The 16,717-nt window shown below is 44.8% G+C and overlaps 1 protein-coding gene across 14 annotated transcripts in view; it reads left to right on the top strand.

Annotated features, from left to right (window-relative positions):
* Nucleotides 1–16,717, top strand: part of DNAJB6 (DnaJ heat shock protein family (Hsp40) member B6) — a 68,399-nt gene that overhangs the window by 34,573 nt on the left and 17,109 nt on the right. For 7 of the 14 annotated variants that reach the window (XM_064575653.1, XM_064575649.1, XM_064575651.1 and 4 more), the window contains 4 exons: nucleotides 5,134–5,265; nucleotides 7,218–7,359; nucleotides 7,870–7,940; nucleotides 15,234–15,406. In XM_064575653.1, coding sequence (XP_064431723.1) covers nucleotides 5,134–5,265; nucleotides 7,218–7,359; nucleotides 7,870–7,940; nucleotides 15,234–15,406 — 518 coding nt within the window. Of the gene's footprint in view, nucleotides 1–2,743; nucleotides 3,872–5,133; nucleotides 5,266–7,217; nucleotides 7,360–7,869; nucleotides 7,941–15,233; nucleotides 15,407–16,717 lie in introns of those variants that run through there. The other 7 variants (XM_064575658.1, XM_064575654.1, XM_064575659.1 and 4 more) reach the window with 3 other exon arrangements.

Here is a 16,717-nt window from a genome sequence, read left to right as displayed (position 1 = left end):
TGTGAGGCCCTGGGGGAAAGAGCAGCTGGTGCCTCCTGCCATTAAAGCCTCTTCTTCTTGGTTGGGTTTGTTCTTCCTGGAGTGTGTACTTCGGGTTGGTGGGCTAGGAGCAGTACTGATCATGATGGATTTAGTTTTGTTCCTGTGCTTGCGTTTGCTGTGGGGTTAAAGGAGTTATTTGATCTGTTCCTCCGAATTTGTTTTGTGGTTATCAGATACTGAATTTTGGTATAAAACTTAAGAAAATGTATGGCTTAAAACATCTTTCACAATACTTCTTTTTTCCTTAAGGCTGTTTGTATGTATGCATGCACGTAAGCATTTGTTACGGTGGGTTTTGTGCAAAATTATTCCACAGCATTCAGTTAAATGTACTTTTTGTCCTAAGTTTGACCTTGTTACTTTGGTCTTGATGAGTATTTTGCTGATATCACTGATCCCTTCAAGGATTCGGTTTCCTGTTTTGAGAGACTAGCAGGATCATCTCTGAGGTGGAGAAGGTGTGCTATATATCCAGGGCTCGGTGCCTCAAGCCCTCAGGTGACCGTGTTGGCTTACACTCCAGACCTCTGTCTGTTTCAGGTCGCCTTGGTATCTCCCCTGCCTAAAGATCCTTGTAAAATAAATGATCAGGAATACCGGTTTCATTTTTTGAAATCTGTATTCCATTTCTCCAGAGAGAAGCAACGTGGTCTATATTTACATATTTCTGTTTCTGACTACATATCCATATCTGAGGAAGTTCACTATAAGGAGTTGGCTCAGTCGATTATGGAGACTTACAAGGTCAAAATTTGCAGAGCTGCTGTCTCGATTGGAGTCCAAAGGCCATCAGGCTGGAAGAGCCAGTGTTCGAGTTGAAAACCCATCAGGCTGGAGGATTCTCTTACTTGGGGGAGGGTGGTCTTTTGTTCTCTTCAGCCCTTCCACGGATTGGATGAGGCCAGCCACTCAGGCTACTGATCTAAATGTTAATCTCATCCAAAACACCCTCAGAGACACACCTGGAACAGTAATTGACCAAATATCTGAGCACCCTGGGGCCCCTTGAAGTTGCCATGTGAAATTCACCACCACAGGCCCACCCTCTGTCAACTTGATACCCATACTCCTCTCCTGAAGTTACTACACTTAATCTCCAAATAAAGATAATAGCGCAGTTATTATTTTCCCTAACATGAGAATAGCTATCCTGTATATGCCTGAAAATGCACTAACATTTCTCCCTGATGGGGAGGTGAGGTCCTGAAATACTGTGATAAAAAGTGTATGTCTTAGGTTACATGGTAAGGGGATAGGAGAGGCGGAGAACAAGATGTTTAACGTATTAAAACGTGTTCACAAACCTCTATAACAAAATAAGAAGGGGGTACTCATGGAGTACCTTCTTTAAGGAGTCAGGTGTGGTCGCAGCTGATGTTTGTAAGTACGGTGGGCCCTTGAATAAACAGGTCTGAACTACGCGGCTCCACTTTTGTAGGGTTTTTTTTTTTTTTTTTTTTGGATTACAGTATTGTAAATGTATTTTATGATTTTCTTAATATTTGGTATTCTCTAGCTTACATTATTGAAAGAATACAGAATATAATACCTACAACATATTAAGTATGTGAATCACGTGTGTTCTAGGTGAGGCTTCCTGTCAACCGTAGGTTATGAGCAGTTAAGCATTTGGAGAGTCAAAAGTTAAACTCAGATTTGTGACTGTGTGAGGGGTCAGGGCCTCTAAGCCCGCATTGTTCAGGGGTCTATTCCTCCTGCGCATGCTCCCCATTTCCTCAGCCTTGAGCAGACACCTCAGCTGGCTGTGGTTTGTATGCCCACTGGGCTGAAAGTAAAACCGTACTTGGTAGCATGTTTGGCTATGTTACATTGTCTTACTACAATTTTATTTCTAAAATACAAATAAAATATTTATCATTTTTGTATCTCAAAAATCATGCATACCTAAGAATTTTGGAAATATAAATGAGGTAAAGGGGTAATCAACATTTGTCTTGCTACCAATTAAAAATCCACTGTTAATATTTTTCACCTATAGTAGTTGTAATGTGTTACCTAAATGTTCTCTTCTGCCTTTTTCTAAAGCCTAAACTTAATGCTCGTTTAAAATGTGCATTTAAAATGCTATTTACCTCCTCCTCTTTTGGAAAGTTTGGTTATTTTCAATTTTCAGTATATAATTCTTTGAATTCTTTTAGTGCAGTGTAGTATTTCCATGTTTGAGATGAGTGATTTCCCTGAAGTAGAAATGCTGGGTTGAAGAGTTTTTAAAAATTGATTGTATTTAGTTTGGGGCTTGAAGATTTTGAAAGGTCACAGTACACAGTCTTTAACTGCTTTTTGAAAGGGTACAAACCAAATAGCCAGTGATAAGCTCTTAATAAAGATTTGTCTAATTTTACAGTGGCTGCTTTTAACAGCATAAGCATATTAAAAAAAGAAAGTTTGTGTCACCGTGACTGATGTAACTGAGACTTTTCATTTTCAGGGTTAAACTTTTATAAACTTTAATTTTGAAATTACATAACGTAAAGTTCAGTGAGTAAAATGACTACCCGAGTTGTAGAAAAGCATTTAGGCTGTGCAATATCAACAACAACAAAAATAAGATAAAGGAGTTTTTAGAAAAATACCAGAAAATATAAACTGAAAATCCACTGGCTTTACTCCTACTTCTAAACCAGCTTTCGAAGTAGCTTCTGAAGAACGGAATTGTATAATTATGCAAGTCTTCATTTAGCCTAGAGTGTGAGCATTTGAGCCCGTGTGTCTGATGGTGGTACCATAAGGCCCCTGGATCTCGCTCTGAAGAGAACAGCGCTAAGGATTTGATTGCCGTGTGAACCTCAAGAAGTTAATAAGTACGTTAGGAGAACAAACACGGTAGGATTCAGTGTAAATGAAGTCTCAGGTGCAGAACAACATGGTTTTAGGGATTCCTGAAAGTGTAAAGCAGGCCATGTAAATTCTTTTTGATGTTAACTTCTTAGGGGAGAGTCAGAAGTTGCACAGTAAATTTAAATTGCATTTGTAATGTTTGTTTCTTCACGTGAGTGGTGGACATCAGGGTGGCTCTGACAAAAGTTGGTGTCACCGGTGTGTAGGCTGTGGTTTTATTTGAATAGGGTGAGTTCTGGAGAAATTCAAGTGTTAACTAGCTTTAGATAAGATGAACTTCCATTTATACTTCTGTTACAATGGACTGTAAGCCCAGCCCCATTTACAAAGTAGTAGGTCATAAATGATTTTCCTAGGAATTATTTTGTGAAGGGCAGCATTTGCTGTGGAATGTTGGCATGAAGTTGCAACACCAGCAGGCTGGGGGTTGACTTGCCAGCAGTTAGCAGTTCTAACCCAGTACCCTCTGTGACCCTTGGATTGGCTCCTCTGGGTCCAGTGGGGCCATGTCTGCGCACTGGGATTGCACGTAGGCCTTCCTCCTTCCTCTGGCACCTTGTCCTTTCTAAAGCGCTTTCAGGAGGGCACCAGTAACCAGTGACTCTGAATGTGTCCTTCAGGCCCATCTTCCTGCACGTAGCATTAGATGAAGCAGACCAGCCGATTTTCGCTGAGAACAGCTCAAAGAGGCCAAGACTGCCCGCGCTCTTTACTTGCCCTATTTTGAGCTTCTTAGCCTTGCCTAGCCGTCTGCTCTCAACTTGCGGGTCCTCCGTGTGTGTCTGCGGATCATGGCAGAGTTCACCACGAAGGTCACGTGTGTCTGTGCCCTTGAGTTGTGTCGTGAACTCCCCTGCTTTGGTCACTCTTGCCCGGTCGTACCGAATACACCATCCTGGTTCTGTAGTTTGTTTCTCTGGCATGCGTTTTTTTCTTACCATTCATCAGGATTCCTTGAGCTTCTCTATTTCCCTGGGGGAAAAAAATAACACTGATTAATTCACAGAACCGTAGTGTATTTTTAAAAAGTTTGTATGATTCCTATGTTTTTAGTAAGTGCCCCATTGACTGATAACAAAATATCAGGGCTAATCTTATTTTTATTTTCAGGAGCATTTGGTATGTCTAATAGGAATACTATGGCTATCTGTGTCAGTAATTTTCTGTTAAAATAGAGCATGTTGTTAATGTCTGCCAATTAACATTTATTCAGATTTGACTTTGACTAATCCTTTCTAATTTTTTTTTGCTTATAGAAAAGTAAAGGGAATTCTTAAATCCTATGGCCCAGGATCAACAGCTATTAAATTTTGCCTCACTCGTTACACCATTCTCTATGTGTTATGCAAATAAATGTTAGAATAATCCATTTTTGTTTTTATTTCGTAATTACATTGGGGAAGGTAGCCCAGGTTCCCTGGAGTACAGTTACCTGAGTGTGAAGCCCCCTTAATCTTTCCAGTGGTGGCAGCAGGGACAGTGCCTGCTACTTGGACTCAGAGGCCATATTAAAACAGCTCTCTAAGACCTCCTGGGTGGCTTAGTCAGTTAAGTGACTGCCATCAGCTCCGGTCCTGATGCTGGACTCCCTGCTCAGCGAGGAGTGTCCCGCTCCCTTTGCCCCTCCTGCCACTCAATGCACGCGGGCACACTCACTCTCAAATAAAAGAACTCCCTATGAGACTCTTCAGGGAACAAACTAAGGGTTGCTGGGGGGGAGGGGGTGGGGGATGAGGTAACAGGGTGATGGGCATTAAGGAGGGCACGGGATGTGATGAGCACTGGGTGTTATACGAAAGTGATGAGTTGGTAAATTCTGCCTCTGAAACTAATAGTACACTGTATATGTGCTAACTTGAATTTAAATAAGATCTTGACAGGAAAAAGAAAGAAAAAAAAAAACAACCCCGGCTCCCTGTCTGAGTTTGAAGTGCACATGAGTGATCTTGAATTTTATATTTGTTACATAGAATGATTGTGTCAGCAGTCTGGTTATTTATTCCTTAGTGTATTCTAGCTGTAGTTGAATTAGACGAGTAAGTTAAGTTGCTGGTCATTAGATGAACTTTGGTTGCTCTGTAGATAAGCTTTGTTAAAACTTCTTGATAAGTTTTTTCTTCTGATGGAATAGTGTGTTATAAGGTGTTAACGCGTTTTCCCTTTATCGCAGCTCTCCCATGAAAAAAATAAGCTCGAATAAAGACTTTACAAACTGCATCTGTTTGTTTTTAGAAGACCCATTTGAGGACTTTTTTGGGAGTCGAAGAGGCACCCGTGGAAGCAGGAACCGAGGCACAGGGTCGTTTTTCTCTGCCTTCAGTGGATTTCCGTCTTTTGGAGGAGGGTTTTCTTCTTTTGATACAGGTATTAAATCCTTAGATTTAATGTCCAATCTGTGAACAGACATCAGTGCTGATCAGCAGTTTCAGTTAGCAGTTTGAAGAGAGTATATTCCTTTGGGTTAGAATAGCTTTGTAGATTTGCCAGTAGTTTCATGTGTGGAAAATCTGTACTTAGTAACCTATATTTTCCCCCCCTAATCTTCCCAAGACTGTTTTACTTGAAAATCCATTTCTAATCTTACTATTAAAGGTCAGCATTTAATGAAGTTATTGGTTAAAAGGAGTTACTTGATTTGGGGTAAATAATTGTGAAAAAACCCACTTGTAGACGATCTCCCTGAATCCTTTTTTGTCACACCTCCTTGGCAGCTTTAAAAAAAAAACAACAGTAGATAGTATTCTAGGAGGGTCCAGGTTGATGGGATCGGAAGGTGGGGTGGAACACTGTGCGAGTGCCCGTGGCCACGCGGAGTGCACGAGGGGGTGCGATCGTGTGTGACTGCCCTGCCCCACAGCAGCTCATCTGGGTCCTGATCCTGCGGGTGTGAGTTTGAGCCCCATGTTGGGTGTAGAGATCTCGTTAAAAAAAAATGTGCAAAAGGGGCGCCTGGGTGGCTCAGTCGTTGAGCGTCTGCCTTCAGCTCAGGTCAGGATCCCAGGGTCCTGGGATCGAGCCCCACATCGGGCTCCTGCTTAGCGGGAAGCCTGCTTCTCCCTCTCCCAGTCCCCCTGCTTGTGTTCCCTCTCTCGCTGTGTCTCTCTCTGTCAAATAAATAAATAAAATCTTTTATTAAAAAAAAATGTGCAAAAGGGGGGGGGCAGTTGATTAACCAGAGTATTATGCACGTGGCATGATATAATTACGTCTTTTACCTGGAGAGTTAGGGTCTTTTCTTGGAAGTTCATATAGTTCCTCTTAACAGAGGAGCTCTTGTTTTTTTCTGATTCTCTGATTATTTCAAATGCTACGTGGTAGGAATTGGCGGTTCTTGTCACGAAGGCTGCCTGCAGCATACAGCTCCGCGTTCTTCCCTCGGAGTATGCGCTGGCGCCTTGGAGGGAGACGGTGGGTTTGCTGACCCTTGGCTGCAGGGGCGACTGTAGATGGCCTGTCTACAGCAGCCCGTCGTTAGGGACCGCACAGTATGCTGCAGGAGAATTGCTCAGGCTTAAGGGAGAGTCCAGGAAAGCGGATTTAATACATCAACAGAATAGTACTTCATTTAAGAAATGGTGGCTAATGTGTTGGGGGGGGTGTGGATGCAGACCTTACTTCTAGGAGCCTTGTAAAGCGTCATGTTGAGGGCGTATGGGGATTTGTTCTAATGTGAATATTTTCCAAGTGGGACGAGTAGTGATAAGCTCTTGAAACAAGCAAACCAGTCCCAGTATCAAAGGTTGCTTTGCTTTCGTGTAACTTGTGGAAATCAGGGATTTTAGTGTCTGGAGTGTGATTGCCGTAATTGAGAATGTTGTCCGCAAGTGAATTAGGCAGATTCATACTTTTTCAGTAAGTGTTTGCAGTATTCTTTCTAAAATTCTTGAGCTTTTTAATAATTCAGAGTGTCACCCCTTCGTGGTCACATTGCAAGGAGAAGGTAAGCAGGTTGGGTTCGGCGTTCTGTGCCGGTGAGCGTTCTGCTCCTGCCGCACGGCGATGCCCGTTGCCGTCCCGCTCCTCTGTGGTGCACGGGCCCGGCTGGCCGCCTGTTGCCAGGGTGAGCTGCCAGTGGGCTCAGCCGAGGGCCCGGCCGGGAGGGGGGCAGGAAATAGGATGCAACAAGGGGGGGCTCTCCTGCTCCCCAGCCTCCAGGGGAGCACGCGCCCTCCTCCCTCCTCCTCGTGGTTCCGGGGCCGCTCTGCTCAGGCACCACTCTCCTGGTTTGATCTGTTCCTTCGTGGTTTTCCTGTTACTCATACTTGGGTTACATTAGTACTGACACATTGCTCCCTGATCTTCCTGTTTTCCCACAGGATTTACTTCCTTCCCGTCACCAGGTCACGGGGGCCTCACTTCGTTCTCTTCCACGGCATTTGCTGGTAGTGGGATGGGCAACTTCAAATCTATATCAACTTCTACTAAAATGGTTAATGGCAGAAAAATCACTACAAAGAGGTACGGTGGCTATTTATACCTTTTAAATAAGTAGGTGTACTGTTTGGTGGGTGCCTCGTGTCCTTTGCGGTGCGAGCGTGCACACGCACCCTCCGAGTGTCATGTGTAGGGTGTATGTTAAACCTGGCAGCGGTGGGATCTTGACGTCTGAATTAGAGCTTTCCCATTTGAACTGCTGCTTAATACTTCTGCAGCAGAAGTGATCTTTATGTAGAGCGACACTTAAAATGTGTAATAACATAGAAACGCCTGGAAGCTTCGGTTAGCGCTGCTAGAACAGTAACACCGTGAACAGTGCGTGTTCACCTGCGCAGTGTTTGAGACGCTGCTCTTACCTGTCAGAAGAAATGTATTCTAAGAAGGAATTGTTGTCAGGTTGCTTTCACCTGTGTTTTTAGCCCTCAAGATCAGTGATTTCATATATGCGAGTGGGAATTAGCTTTTTAAAAATAGGTACATTCACATGTATTGACTTTAAAAAAAAAGGTTTGAAATGCATTTTATTTTCAGAATTGTGGAGAACGGTGAAGAAAGAGTGGAAGTGGAAGAGAACGGCCAGTTAAAGTCCTTAACGATAAATGGTAAGGAGCAGCTGCTGCGCTTGGATAACAAGTAACAACGCACGTGTGTGGCAGGCGCGTTAGCTGTAACGGGCACCGTTGAGGACTGACAGGAACGCTTTTTTTTGAAGATTTCAAACGAACTCAACTTTCAGTATAACTGTACCTAATCTAAAGTATTTATACACAGCTCATCGGAGCCCTCTTTGTCATAGACTTTTGAGTTTATTGTTGGGACCACATAATAGGACCATTGTTTGGGGGTTTTTTGTTTTTGTTCTTTTTGTTTTGTTTCGTTTTTGTTTTTGTTTTTTGTCTTTAAAATTGTTGTAAATCTCTGTATGCACTTTGCTTTTTTATTAAACGTAATCCACGGTGGCCGTGACTCTTTCATAAACTAACACCAGCACGGACCTGCTTTTCCATCGTGCTTGAAACGTGAGCCAAGTAGAGTCAGCCTGCTGTGAAGTTAACATTGCCAGGATGAATCTTCCACAAAAATAATTTCAAGTTTTTTTCAGTATTTAGTAGTGAGAGATATTAATGCATTAATGGTAATACATTTCTCGTTTAATAATAAATTGAGGATGTTTTTCTAGTTGTGCATGAATGCTGGCAACTTAGTAAGATTTGACAATTGTTTAAATATGTAATGTTAAGCTTAGGTTTAAAAAAGTAAAGCTGGTAAACTGGGTCTTTGTCATTTGCTTAAAAAAATAATAATAAATGCGAATGTGTTTGGTGCATTCTTTCCTGAGTGGGGCCTGTAGCCTTCTTGTGTCTGTGTATGATTTTGTACCTGGGCTTCCAGTGTCCCTTCATTCTTGTTGAGTTCTGTTCCTCAAGGTGGACGTCGGTATTGAGTGACCTGTATTCCTTTTTCTCAGTATATTTGCAGGGTTGGTGTCTATTTTCCTGTTTGTGTTACATAATGATGAGCAATTTATTGAAGCTTCTCCTATGGTAACATTTTTACGGGGAAGGAAGAAATAGCTATACGACTTTCTCATTCTTTACAAGTAGGTTCTAGTTTTCTAGGGTACGTTTGATGCCAGCTCATTTAAAGATGTGATATGCATGTCAAAGTCATGGGGTGACATAGGTGTGAACAAAAATAAAGCTCTTTTTTGTTTTTCGATGTGTAAAATCACGTTGAAGATCCAGTCACCAGTGACTAGAATTCCAGCCAGAGGGATGTTAAACTGGACGTGGCTTGCATTTGAACAGCCCCACTCAGCTTTGTTTTGGGTAAGCATAGGGTCCTGCCAGAAAGACAGGAGGACCTAAGGATGGTTCCTTCATGACAGACAAATTCCTGTCCCAACTAGAAGGCATGTGAAAATTGCCCAGGTACCATAGAGTCTTTACAGAATCAAATGTTTTTGTTGGAAACAAAGAGTATTGTAGAAAATTTCATAGAAACTAAAAACAGTGCAGAATGCAGTGTAAGTTCTTGAAGACAGTTGAACTAAGGGAAGCTGTGAAATGTGCTGTCCTAGCCCTCCAGGCCTGTGGAGAAGAGAAGCCTGTTGTAGGTTCACAAACCAAAATTCTGATACTAGAAAGCCCACTTGGTTTAGGCCGTTAGGATAGATGATTTCTGTCATTGAGAAACTGCAGTTGATAACCTGGAACTGAACAGACGTAGAATTTACAGTTGTCATGAAAGGTGGGTGGGATGAACCCTCCCGATAGAGCAGGTTGATGCCCCCGTAGGGGAGCAAGAAGTCCTGTCTACTCCCTTAGTTAGAGCTTCCCGGGAGGCATTGCACTAGACCTGTGGTCTCCTGTTTGGGATCCTTCTTGGGCGGGGGGCGTGTTTTGAGACTGTCGGGTGCACGTCCCGCTGTGAACTCTGCTTTACAATGCAGGATAGAGGCAGAGGTTTCTGACTTCAGAGAGTCCTTCTGCTGAAATTTCTTGGTGGGGAGCATCCCCGTCAAATGTTCTTCATTGGCATTGGGGGAACGTGGCCTTCGTTCTGCACTTGTGTTGTTGATAGCAATGTTCATTTTACAAATTTGTCTGGGGCGGGGGGGTGCGTGTTAAGGAGTCCCTTTTACCCGGAGCCGTGAGGCGTCTTCCCAGCTCTGGCAGCATCGCTCCCATGAGGAATGACGTGCGAGAAGAGCTCATAGTGGACATTGCAGGCTCTGGTCATTTGTTGGTCCCTATGCTTTTCTGTGATTCTGTAGGCTTGGATGCCTTGTGGAAACAGCGGGGCGCCTGCCCCGACAGGCTCACATCCCGTGTGCACTGTCTGTCACGCACTGCGTGTCCTGTCTGCCATGTGCTGCATGTCTCTGTTAAGGGGCAGAAATCCTTACAGTCCTTGAAGAAGATGGGCCAGCACACGCTTGGGATGTCAGGCTGCTCTTTTCCCTGCATCCCTGTGGTCCCTCAGTTGGTCTGATTGAGTTCGATGGATTTTGCTTCCTTTACAGCTCCAGAGGCTCCAGATGCGAGTTTGGGAACTCAGTAACTTTATGATGAAGACGATGATGATGTTCGTGGCTGCACGAATGGCGATTTGTCCTTCCTCTCTTTTCTTTGAAGTTCTTTCAAGGGCAAATTGTAGAGATTTGTAGAGTTAGCTTTAGATTTCCTGAAGTTACTCTTAGAATCTGTGTACCTAGTCTGCTGAAGTCTGTTCCTTACAGAATGGCCAAGCTTGGGGGGGGAGGGGGGAGATAGCATCTTTCTAGTCAGTGGTCATTTCTGTTTATTATCTTCTAAAGGTTTAAAATTTCTCCTTGATGACCTACCTCCTACCTATCACTACCCTCTTCAGGGACTGCTCTTCTCATTTTTCTTTGAAGCGCTACCTAATTAGTTTGGAATTTTATTTTCAGAGAATCGAATAGTAGTTTATAATCGGTCTTACTGTCTTTGCTGTTGGATTTCCGTAGTGGCGAAAGTTAACCATCAGCATGTTCAGTAACAGGATGGAGGTAGTAGTAACCATTTCTGGAGGTTTTCAAGCCCAAAATTGCCTAGTAAATTGGAACAGTTGATACTGTGTGGTCAAGAGGGGTTGACTTTTATGACCCAATGGCTTATATTTAAAAAAAAAAAAAATTCTGATACCACCTCAGGTGTTTTTGTGGTCAGTACTTGTGCATTGGGTGGTTAAATGATGCAAGTCCTTCAAGAAACGTTGACTTCCATTTTTCTTCTCCATCCGCATTTCCTGTGTCCTTCCAGCATGTAATGCACCCGCTTTGATTTTTAGGTATTTCTCCCAATCTGGTCATGTGGGTGACTTTCTGTTCTTGCTTCATCCGCTGTGAGAATGCTATTCTGTACTCCTTGAGCTGTAGTGATTGCATTAATTAGATGTAGACCTTGGTTCTTAGTATGATTAACAGTTGGGACTGCGATAGGCCAGATGACTTTTGGCTATATTAGTTTCTACATCTTGACATTTGAGAGGGTCAAGGGAGGGGAAGTTATAACAGCTCTTAACCATATCAGTCAGAAATGTAGAAGTCACGGAGATCCAGAGACCAGGACTTGTTGGGACTTTGGAGTCTCACTTGTTAGGGAGAACTGGTCGTGGGCATCAAGAGGCCCATCAGCTCGCTGTTTGCCCTCGGGTGGCAAATACTTTCCTCTTGCCTTTGTTGTCAGGCACCCTCACACTACCTGGGTGGGTGAGTCATTTACTGGGGACCGTCGGTCCTTTTCCTCGTATCTGAGCATTCAGAAAACAGAGGACCTGTTCTGGAATGCAAGTGTGACGAGTAGAAGTCCTTTGGGGGGCACCACTCACTGAGCTGGTGCTCGAGGAGTAAGCCCAGCATGGCGGTGACTGTCCCTTTCCATTCCTCCTCGTTCACCTGGGAAAGCATCGTGCCCTGCTCCTTCATGCCACGTAATGACCAGGTGTGGCTTGGGAGGGCTTGAGGGTGCATCTTGGTTTACAACACTTCTTTGCTCTTTGGGCCCTGACTAGTAAATGTTCAGTTTCATAGTCTTGTAAACTGCAGTTTATTACATACAGGATTGATGTGTGTCAGGAAAGCGTGTCTCGCCATCATGCCCTTCTCCCACCCCACCCTCCTCTTACGCTCACCGCTGGGGACTGCATCCTGATACTGCAAGCATTCCACACATGGGTAGTAGATAGAGAACACAGGCCTTTTTTTAGCAAGTGGCAGGGAGCCTCGCCGAAGAACCGTGGAACTGGAGATGATGTTGCAGAAGTCGGATTGGCTCCTTTCTGCTGATGCTTTGGGAAAACCACCTTACTCTGGTGTGACCTTCTGCCCTGTGCGTGGACTGAGTGCACAAGCTGGTACAGTGGGGGTGGGTGGATCGTAGCATGTTGGTTAAACTTCAGTCTTTTTGAGTTGCAGCCCGACACACTGGTGGGGACGGTTGCCTGAGCAGAAGCCTGGTTGCTGGCGCTGTCCCTCCATCCCCGCACACGCACGCGGTGAAATTGCAGTTGTGTGGAGTCTGAAGCCTGTGGGAGGCTTGTTTCTCAGGCGTTTCCTGCATTTTGTTTCTTTCATAATAGAGTTAGATTGTTTTGAGTATTAGTACACCAACATTCTTGTTTGTATATAATTCTTAATGTATGTGCCAAGTCATGTGGTTATGTTTCTTTCCTAAACAGTTTTATTTATTTATTTTTATTTGACAGAGACACAGCGAGAGAGGGAACACAAGCAGGGGGAGTGGGAGAGGGAGAAGCAGGCTTCCCGCGGAGCAGGAGCCCGATGCAGGGCTCCATCCCAGGACCCTGGGACCATGACCTGAGCCAAAGGCAGATGCTTAACGACTGAGCCACCCAGGCGCCCCACAGGTTCAGGGGTAGAATTTAGTGATTCATCAGTCTTCTATAATACCCAGTGCTTCATGCCCATCACCCAGCCACCTCATCCCCCTACCCCCTTCCCCGTCAGCAACCCTCAGTTTGTTCCTGAGAGTTAAGACTCTCTTACGGTTTGTCTCCTCTGTTTTTGTCTGTCTTTTCCTTCCCTTCCCGTGTTCATCGAACTCTGGAACATTTCACGAATTTGCGTGTCCTCCCTTGAGTGGGGGCCATGCTAATCATCCAATGTTCGTGTGCTGCTGAAGCGAGCACCCCGAACAGTTCTTTTAGTGACTTCCCAGCCTATCGTTAGGAGGTAAATTTCCCCTAAGAGGATATTAAGTACCAGTATTTCCTAGTATTGATGGTGTGTTCGATCATGTCATGAATACACAGTATCATAGGACTATATACTTACACACATGCATTAACAAAGATACTAGGAGAAAACTGGACCACCAGAACAAAGATGTTCACTTGTCTTCTCAGCTGCTCCCTTGGTCAGCTGACCCTCTCTGGCATCAATGTGGTAGGGTGGCAGGGAGGATGTGCCAAGGGCCTCATGAAGCCAGGCTGCCTGGCCAGTCTGCCTGCCCCGAATGTTAGGAACATTGCTGCTAATCAACCCTGAGCCTGAGCAGATAACCTCTTATCTGAGACTTTGGGGTTGCTTGATAGGATGCCAGGGCACTAACATGAAATCCAGAGCTGGAAGGAAGAGAAAGAGTGGTGGGCTCCATGTGTCCTGTCCACCATCTCTGCTTGTCTTTCCTTTATTCATGAGCCATTTGATGAAGGGTCCATGCAGAGTTTGTTGAGCTGTGAAAATGTGTTCAAGGGCGTTGGGAAGGCATGAAGGACTGTCCAGAAGGCATGAGGAAGAGTTCCCGCAGAGTCCTGTGAGTTGTTGCCCGTCATCTGCCAAGCAGGGGTTGGATTCCCAGGCGGTTCCCGAGTGCCCGGCAGGGCCGGCTGGCCGGCCCGGTGCGTGGCATGTGCTCGCTCGCCCTTTGTGCTCTTGTGGCCTTGGCCTGATGCCCTTGTGCACCCCGGCAGAGTGGCTAGCAGCTTTTACCCCCAGTCTGCTCTTGTGGGAGCAGTTACATCAAATGAGGTTCCTAGAAGTTCAGTTGGGTTGAAACGTGTGCATGAAAATTGACATCACTTTCCACAAAGAATACTTCCCCGTCAACAATGGATTCCTCACATAACTTGTGAAGACTCAGTGATTTCTAAACTGGACATTTCTTTGGTTAATTAATTGGGTGGAGCATCTTGTTTGCTGGGGTTAGCTGGAGCATAACGTGTTTCTCCCAGTTCCGGGGTCCCGTAGGTGCATGTCACGGCGGGGTCTTTGTCCATTGCCTGCTCTGTGGAGGGGATGGCCCTTTGCAGTGGTCATTTGTTCATTGGACTTACTGTGTGGTCGTCTTAGGATCTTCTCCAGAAAAGTGGCTTTGTTTGACCTTTGGTTTAATATCCTACATCTGCCACAGCCAAGTTTTGTCTCATTTTCTTGTATGTTGACACATATTTGTCTCTTTGTTTCTTTAATTTACGTGGACTATTTGTGCTGAAAACATCTGACTTTCTCCCAAATGTCTTTCCGTGTTCCTCTTGTACATTTGCGTCAGACATACAGCTGTTTCAGGACTCCTCTCTCCTTTTGTTCTTTGGTCTTATTTTATGCCAGGATCACCCTGTGTTGGTTGTAGTGGTTGCCGGAAAGGGCAGCTTGTTCTCAAACCCATCTTGGGTGCTCCTAATGCTTCGAAATGAAAGGCACAGTCGGCTCCAGGTACCCACGCTTACCTGATTTCCTTTACTAACTGGCTATTGGGTATACCTGAGTGAGAAAGTAAGTTTTTATATTCCTTTTTATCCAGTTGCTTCACTGTACTTTTGGCTTACTCTGTTTTTATTTTTTTTAGAGGCGGGGAAGGGCAGAGGAAGAGGGAGAGAATTTTTTTAAAAAGATTTTGAGAGAGAGAGAGTGCAGAGAGAGGAGCGAGCACGAGCAGGAGGGAGGTGCAGAGGGAGAGGGAGAAGCAGACTCCCCACTGAGCAGGGAGCCTGACGTGGGGCTCCATCCCAGGACCTTGAGATCATGACCTGAGCCGAAACCAAGAGTCAGATGCTCAACTGACTGAGCCACCCAGGCACCCCTTGGCTTACTCTTTTTTTTTTCAAAGTATCAATTTTTTATAGCTAGATAGCCCTACTAGTTTTCGCCTATCTCTCCCTCCCCCATTTTTTCTTACCCAATCATTAATACTGATAGTAGGGGTTTTTCCTCTTGTTCTCAGTAGTCTGGTTTTAGTAGTTGACTTCTGGGATTATGTGCTTGGCTGCAGCTTTCTCTTCCTGTTGAAGGAGAAAGCTGGGTGGCGATGCTGGGTTCTCTGACTTGAAGTCCCTGGGGCTCCCGAGTGTGCGGGAGGGTCTGGCCCGGATCTTTGTTTCACTGGGGTGCCTTCTGTGCTCTCTGTCCCCAGGAGGAGAGGCGCCTTGCCGGCGAAGTCCTCTAGTCTTGGCATGTTTTCCAGTTACTGATACCTTCACAGTTTTCTGCTGTTCCTGGTTTGGTTTTTCTCCTTGTCGGTTGAGCACTTTGTGTTTCCAGGGAGCATGGCCGTCCGTCGAGGCTCAGGAGGCGTCAGTCACTCTGGTGAGAGTTCCTTCTCTCCTTGCATCTGTTCTTTCTGGAAACACTAGCTTTTAGTACTTTCCTATTGACAGGTTATCCAATTTTCATCGTTTTTCTTCCTATTCTCTTTGTTAGTTGCACTTTGAATATTTACAGCCTTTTTGTTCACAAATGGGAGTTTTTAAAATTCTGAGTTCAACGTATAAAACGTTCTTCATTTCTGTTGGTTTTTAAGGCTGTTGTGTTTTTATTTCCATTCAAAACATGGCCTAGAAGATACGAAACACCTGTTGTTTGGGATGAAGGGCTCAAAAACTGCAAGTTTTTACCTAGTCGATTCTGTGAACTTTATTCTGCTGGGTTTTTTTCCTCTCTTGGTTTGGTTATTTCTGTCCCTATTTATTTACCTTCTAAAAACGTTTAAAATGTTAATCCATCTAAATTTTCCAAGTGAAGTATGGAGTCTAATTTTTATTTTCCTATATGAATGGCAGTTCTGTCCTTTCCCCACTGTGAAATATGACTTAATTCTTAGTAATTTGCCTTTGGATTTTTTTTTGAGATCGCTCATTAGGATACTGCTACGGTGAATAACTTTGTTAGGGACGGATTTTTAAAGAGAGGATACCTTGGCCCCTAACTCACGAGAGCGCGCTCCATTGCCCAGCCGCGGGCCTTCCCACTGGCCACAGCGGGGTCGGAAGTGGAATCGAAGCAGCCCGCTGTCTGCGCAGCGTGGTCTGGGGCCGACCGGCTGGCGAGAGGCGCCTTCAGAGTGCTGGGACAGACAGAGGCTCCAACACGCACGATTCTCTGTGTCCTCACGGAGTTTTAATGTGTCCCCTAGTTTTCTGTTAAATTCTCTTTTGAAGAAAATTTCATGGGAATGGTGCTAGTGAGTGGTGCTCACTGCTGGTGTTGAGCGGACACGGGGGCTGAGCTCTGGGTTCCCTGGCGTCGCGATGGTGCACCCGGAGGAACCTGCCGGCGCTGTGTGCCTTTTCCGTGGGCGGGGGCGGGGGGAGCGCAGGCTCCGGGTTACTGCCGGTGTGTGGTTCTGATTCAGACAGCTGCAGCAGGTCCTTGGCACATGCTTTGCTTCATCTGAAAGAGGTTTTTGAAAGATTTAACAGATGTCAGTGTTTCATAGAAGACGCAGTCATTGAGAAGAAACTAGAAAAAATCAGATTTTATGAATATGCAAACCTGTGGAACTAGAATGTTTCTTCTGCTTTACGATGGGTCTTCTCAAGATTCATTTCCGTTGCTGTTAATTACCTCAGCTGTTCTCTGTCTCCACGAAGTCCTGCTTTGGAGCTGGGGTTACCGAGG

This window comes from Mirounga angustirostris, unplaced genomic scaffold (assembly GCF_029215605.1).
Source record: "Mirounga angustirostris isolate CCGP_5_RB_7025 unplaced genomic scaffold, mMirAng1.0.hap1 SCAF_12, whole genome shotgun sequence".
Taxonomy (NCBI): domain Eukaryota; kingdom Metazoa; phylum Chordata; class Mammalia; order Carnivora; family Phocidae; genus Mirounga; species Mirounga angustirostris.
Note: the sequence above shows the minus strand (reverse complement) of the source record. Positions and strands in the feature narration are given on the sequence as shown.